The sequence below is a fragment of the Trichoplusia ni genome, chromosome 2, assembly GCF_003590095.1.
Source record: "Trichoplusia ni isolate ovarian cell line Hi5 chromosome 2, tn1, whole genome shotgun sequence".
Lineage (NCBI taxonomy): Eukaryota > Metazoa > Arthropoda > Insecta > Lepidoptera > Noctuidae > Trichoplusia > Trichoplusia ni.
In genome coordinates this window covers 8087032-8093321 of record NC_039479.1, presented here as the reverse complement: position 1 = coordinate 8093321, position 6290 = coordinate 8087032, and the positions used below count along the sequence as shown (strand labels likewise).

General features: G+C 34.2%; 1 protein-coding gene across 1 annotated transcript; it reads left to right on the top strand.

Annotated features, from left to right (window-relative positions):
• Positions 1 to 2968: 2968 nt before the first annotated feature.
• Positions 2969 to 4347, top strand: LOC113501040. Its single transcript, XM_026882021.1, has one exon. The coding sequence runs from the start codon at positions 3076 to 3078 to the stop codon at positions 3802 to 3804; it is 729 nt and encodes a 242-aa protein (XP_026737822.1). The 5' UTR covers positions 2969 to 3075; the 3' UTR covers positions 3805 to 4347.
• Positions 4348 to 6290: the final 1943 nt, after the last annotated feature.

Here is a 6290-nt window from a genome sequence, read left to right as displayed (position 1 = left end):
TATCATATACCAAGAAGTTATGATATTAGTTAGTTTACAGTATTTGAAATGCTTAAAATTATCGAAACAAAACTAGATAACCTGGAGTCTTTCCGTGAATACATTCACAAGCAAAGTAAATATAAATCAACAGTCACTGTTTGAAATAGAAACGATATTTCTAAAGCTTCGACAATCTGTAACTTTATACTGTAAATAAGAGATATTTTAACGTTAGTGAGAAAACAATTCTTATACTTATAAAGTGGAAAGTGAGTTTGTTCTTGAACAAGTTTCTCGTAAGGTCGAAGGCCTGACGCGGCTGTTTCAGCTAACTTACACTTGGTGTTAGAAAATTTGTACGTTTTCCTTTCCCTGAAGTTCAAACACATTTTTATAATAAGAACCGATCCAGTCAAGTCGGCTTGCGACACTGCTCTACAAATAGAAAACGGAGTTTTAGGTTATTATACAAAATTCTCTGTGAAAATGTGAACTGTTCAGATATCGTTGTTAAAGAGATACATACATAGCTGACAGACGAATAGAGAGACAGATGAACTGTGAAGCCTTTGTATTAAGGTTCCATTTTTGCCTTTTATTACTGAACGGTCTATATTTTAGTAACCTTTTGGATATGGAATGAGGGTCTTTCAATTAACTAAATTAATTTAATACATAAGTATATTATAAATAAAATTGTAATATGGAAACTACACAGTAGGTATCGTTCCTTTAATAAATAATACCAAATCTAACTTTTTTTTATTAATTTAACTTACAAGAGCTTTCTAAGAAAATCTTGTGAACCTAAAAGGTTTTGTTTGTCGTCATTCGTGTCTACTAGGCTTTGTTCTATATGTATAATCCACAGCTAACTAGCTCCCCGAGGCATAGCTAGGGAATCGAGCTTGTCTCCGCAAAACGACAGATAGGCACTTAGCCCCAAAGCGACCATATTATAGGTCATGAGATAATTTATTCCGGCATTATGTAATCGCTATTCCAGAATGAGCCCTGCCTTCATAAAAGTGCCACACGCCGTATTGAGTCCTTTAATTAAGGCTTGTGTCAGAAACAGGCTGCGGTCGCACCAACCATCAGAACCCTTGTAATAAAATAAGCACAAAGGAGATTTAACCTTTTTATTACGATGGAAAAATAAATCACAGCTGATTATAAAAATACTTTTACAAGTAAATATATTTTAACACGGGCGCTTAATATTATATGTAGGAAAAATATTTTGACAACAAAATATTAAATTTCAAAACTCCCAATTTATCCGGATGTAATGAAACATGAGTACCTGCTAATGGACTTTTGACTTTCGTAATTTCATAACGTTTCAAATCATGTCCCAAAGCGTAACAAAAATTAAAAGTAGAATGTTATGCTAAGTAATCTTTGATACAATAATTATAGTATAAAATATACATTCTTAATTATACTGTTATTAATGTTGAAGCTTTCGTCTAACAAAGTAACAAATTTTAAAGTATTCTACGAAATTTTCACGAGAATTATAAATATGATTTTTTTCACATAATACCGAGTAAATCAAAATATGAGATAGAAGTAGGAACATGAAACTACCACTCATTGTGAAACATTTTCTTTTTTGAACTAAAGCTTAAGAATCACCAGTGATCATCTAAAGTGTTTCATATCAGATAACAATTGAGCTACGACTCCGATCGGCTTATATAACAGACTGCTCGTACAATAACTGTAATCGAAAATCTGGTATATATTCTATTCTCGAAAGCAAAACTCTTTCGGAATTTATAGATTTACACAAAACGTAACAGTAAATTAAATAGAGTGCGTAGATTTCTAATAAAAAACATACTGTATGCGTATCTAAGCGAATATTTTCGGACTGAATAGCCTCAGGGACTTTTGAAATTGTAGTTTTCATTTTGAATATTGGAACGAACTGAAATAAGAAAACCTGTGGAATATCCAACGCTATGTTTTAGCCGAAATCAAACATTTTTGGTATCCTATTTTAGGTTTCTTTTTTCTATATTTTCGTCTGTAGAAATGAACATGAAGTTCACATTTGATGCAAAAAATAATGCTTTTGCATTAATAATGTCATTTTCATACATTTGAAGTTTTCTATTCGCGCCTAAGGTCATGCGACATAACATTGAATAATGTTGGCTGCCAATTTAGCAACAAAAAAAAATAGTACTTACCTAAATGTCACGCAAAATAAGTTCCTGATTCCAAAATAGGTGAATATTTAAAAAGGAAATATGCATTCGACGCTGAAATTTCGGAGAAACACTTGTACAAAGACAACTGGCTGAAGCTTTGTTGTTTGAATTTGAATTTTTTGCCCTTTGTACAATATCCGGCGACAATTGAGGGCCTACCGCCTCTCATAGACTATTGCCTATGGTAGAGTGAGACAGCAAGCTTCAGAGCTTAGAGCAATGTCTCTGTTCCGCAACGGCTACGACGTTACTTTATAAGGTAAAAGTAGGCTGTATGATTTCAAAGCAGACTATGTTTTGACTATGAAAACAATTATTGTAGTAAATTTGGCAACCATTATTTTAATATGTAAAAATCTGTTTGGGTTCTAAGCCGATTTAGTTAAGCCAGCTAAGACTCGTCATTTGAAAAAGTTCCTTATTGAAACAAATTATGTTTGTGATGTTCCAAAAGAGGTAAAAGTTATGTATGTAGAAGAAAACCATAAAGGTTTCGTTTTTATTTTCACATTTTCTGCTTACGAGTGTAAAGACGCTTGCTATGAAGTAATAAATTGGGTATTCCAAATCAGTGGACTGCAATAATTCCAATATTTTCCTCACCACTTGGATAAATCACTGACAAACTTTATTAGGACGTTTTTCAACAACGTTCGTCCTTGTAGAATTTATTTACTATATTAATGTATTTTTCACCGCTGCCTTTACCTGAATAAACTTATTATTCTTTTCAATTTATTTTATTACAAAAGTAAGTAAAACCTTTTACCAAGAAATTATATTTCACAAGGGTAACTATTTGTAGTAACATCATTAACACACTTCAAATGTCACATTCATGTTGATTTGATAGAAATATACAACACAACACATGTCGCGGCTTTTGTGGAGTGTAAGTAAATTAGTGAATGACCCATCCACAGCACTTTTTAATGAAATACGACAGCGCATATTTAGGAAAAATGAGGATGGCACTTCTATCGAGGGAGAAAGCCCGGATTTGGCGATAGCAAATAACGATTTCAATATGCTTCAATTGCTTGATAGAACCTTGCCTTCGACGTCCCACAAATTTCGAGAAGAGGAAAATGAACCACGTAGCAGACACGTACAAGTTGGAAGCGGTACTCTGCACCATCGGCAAGTGTCAATCCAATGCCGGAGATCTGTACATGGAATGTTACATAAGTCTACGAGCATCCAACAGATACGTCGGTCAGACCGTGGCACGGGTGGTTCGCGAACAGTCATAAAAATAGATGCATCTACTATGCCTAAAAAACTAAAAGTGTGCAAGCAACATCTCGAAGTAATTTCTGCTCTTCAAAATTGGCCAACCGAGGAAAAAAGCAAATCGGAAATTGAAATAAAGGTTAGCAAAATAGAACAAATAAAATCCGCGTTGTATCGGTTCGTGCATTCGCTGAAAATAGAGAAAATACAATGCATACCTCCATACCGGTCCCCAGAAAAAGAAGAAATAAAATTATACAGATGTCCTAGCATCAGTTTAGAGAGTCAAAAGAAGACACGTCGAAGAAGAAGTAGAACACGAAAATTAGATAAACCAACTACTTTGAAAGGTGTTGCGCAAACGTAACGCGATATAGTATTATACTAAGAAGCAACAATAACGGGGGGTCGTAATTAAATTTCCCGATGTCGCGTGACAATTACGCCGCTCAGCGCAAGTGAACATGTTACTTGAAGAAACAAGCGCCCATTTATTAATTAAAATGATACTGTTATCACAATTGTTCCCACCACAGCAAATGTAATAAAACTATTTTAATTAAACAAGGTAATATTAACGTCTTGCCTATCGTATTTGCTTTTCGAGTCTCCGAAATATGTAATCAGCTTGTTATTATAGGATAAAGGGTTCTGCAATATCAATGATAATAGGCCTTAAGTGATGTAGGACGAGATGAGGATCGTTTAATAGATATAATCTCGATATTACACATTTGATTAAATTATACCCGGGATAATAATTCTGTTTCAATTTTTCTACAGTCGACTCAACAATGCTAGAATTGGTTATCAACAAATTTCCGAACGTTGGTAAACGGAACGGTAACAATATACTAGTATGCAAATAAAACAAATACATATTAATATTCTAGACCCAATATCATGCACCAGGAAAATATTTTTTCCATAAAAATGTGCGTCACAATAGATACCTTCAGATCATACATTTTGTGAAGTGCGTGACTGTATTACAAATTCAACTTCCCAAAGTACCAAACTATTCGACTACTGAGCTATGTCCTATCAAAATACAGTGTGCTGGGATAGAAACCTGAAAACACAACCGGTGAAGGTATAGAAACAGTAGAAAACATGTATCGTATCCTATGTATTAACCGACTTTACAAAAAATTCTTTTTAATTCGTTTTTAAAAGTAAGGTTACTCGAAGACTCCTCGATTTGGAAAATACTTATTTTGCTGCTAGTTTGAAAATAGTTTTTTAAAGGTTGACTCATTAATTGACATTTCTTTTAACTGGACAATCACTTGTTACTTTGATCTCTGTTTGTTCAGAGAGATTTGAAATAGGGACTGTCGCTACTTATTTATTTTTGGCGCGAGGGTCCGATGCCCACTTATCTTAGTGTTGGAGGGAATACCGCCGTTCAGAATGACAGTGGTATGTACGGACACGTCTTTTGGCATTAGAGTGACCGTCTATCAGACATAACTCATTACAAATCACATTTTGTTAAAATTTGCACTAAGTATCATGCTGTCTCTGTCTCGCAATTGCAATGTAGAGAATAAAAAGACATCGATCAGTAAAGTAGCGTTTATGATGAAGTCTGTCACTGAGAATCATCTTTTGCACAACGTAGGTTGTACAACTTCAATATTTAAATAAATAGTATAACAACATTTATCTGGTATCTGAAGCATGGAACTGAACACAAACTCATTTATCACTGAATTAAAGTTTTGGTGAACTTGAAACGTGTTTTAGTATAATTCCTCATCAAGGTCATGGACTGACCTTAGCGGTGGCGTTGATATATCGCAGATGGTATTATAACAACAGCTCGTTATTTATTTTTACACACGTTCTAGTGCCCTTTAGTGACTTTGTGCTGTCGGACAATACCGACCTCGTTAAAAAGAAAAAAAAATGCCGTACGGTAGCCACAACTTGGATATCATGTAACATTATTTAAAATACCTAGGATAGAGAGTACAAGGGTTGTCTGCTTCAAAATAGAACTTAAAATTTTCAGAGTATACTGAATTTATCCTTTCCGCCTCCAGAGAAATTCCAATTAGATTAATATTTTGGTTAATCATTTTAGCCCTAAAAGTTCCACCAATTTTATGAGAAGTATTATCAAGCAGTGATTGTTTTATTAATTCGTTTAGGGAGTATTAATTGGATCATTGCGATTTCACGACCGATAGAATTCTAGAGATATACAACAATACTGTTTTAATACACCATTTTGCTTTGCCAAATGAAGGACCAAAGCGGAATGCTAGTGGAATGTCGTCGAGACTCCTTTATATTAATTATGATGGCCTGAAATGCCTAATTGAAGTTGTCGTTAGCCATCAATCTTAATTTCTGTCATTACTCTATCCCTCAAGCATTAAATATTTGATCCTTAATTGGAATAGAGAAGGATCATGTAATTGACGTGATAACAATCTTAGCAGTGGATAAGATAGATGGCTATTGTAGGCGGATCAACTGAAAGTTCTAATCCTATCATGCCTATGGACTAAATTGCCTAACGCCTTAAATAAAGATACACATTCATATTTTCTTCATCAATAGTTGTTGTTACCTTATTTTGGCTCAGAGATCTTCCAAATCCACCGCACAACCACCACAATAAATCACATATCACAGAAACAAAGTTTGCTTGCATTAGCGGCAGAAGGCAGATTGCATGTTCATTGACTAGGTAGGTATATCGTAGGTACTGTCATTTAAGTTTTCTCCATATTATGCATTTGGGATTACCGTATCGAAAAGCTCGTGTGCTCCTAAAATGACTTCAAAATATAAAATATAACCTCCATAAAGTCTACAAGAGCAATAATACACAGAAATGTA

What these genes read in the sequence shown, in the direction of transcription:
- LOC113501040 (XM_026882021.1), top strand. Translation starts at nt 3,076, where the DNA reads ATGTCGCGGCTTTTGTGGAGTGTAAGTAAATTAGTGAATGACCCATCC.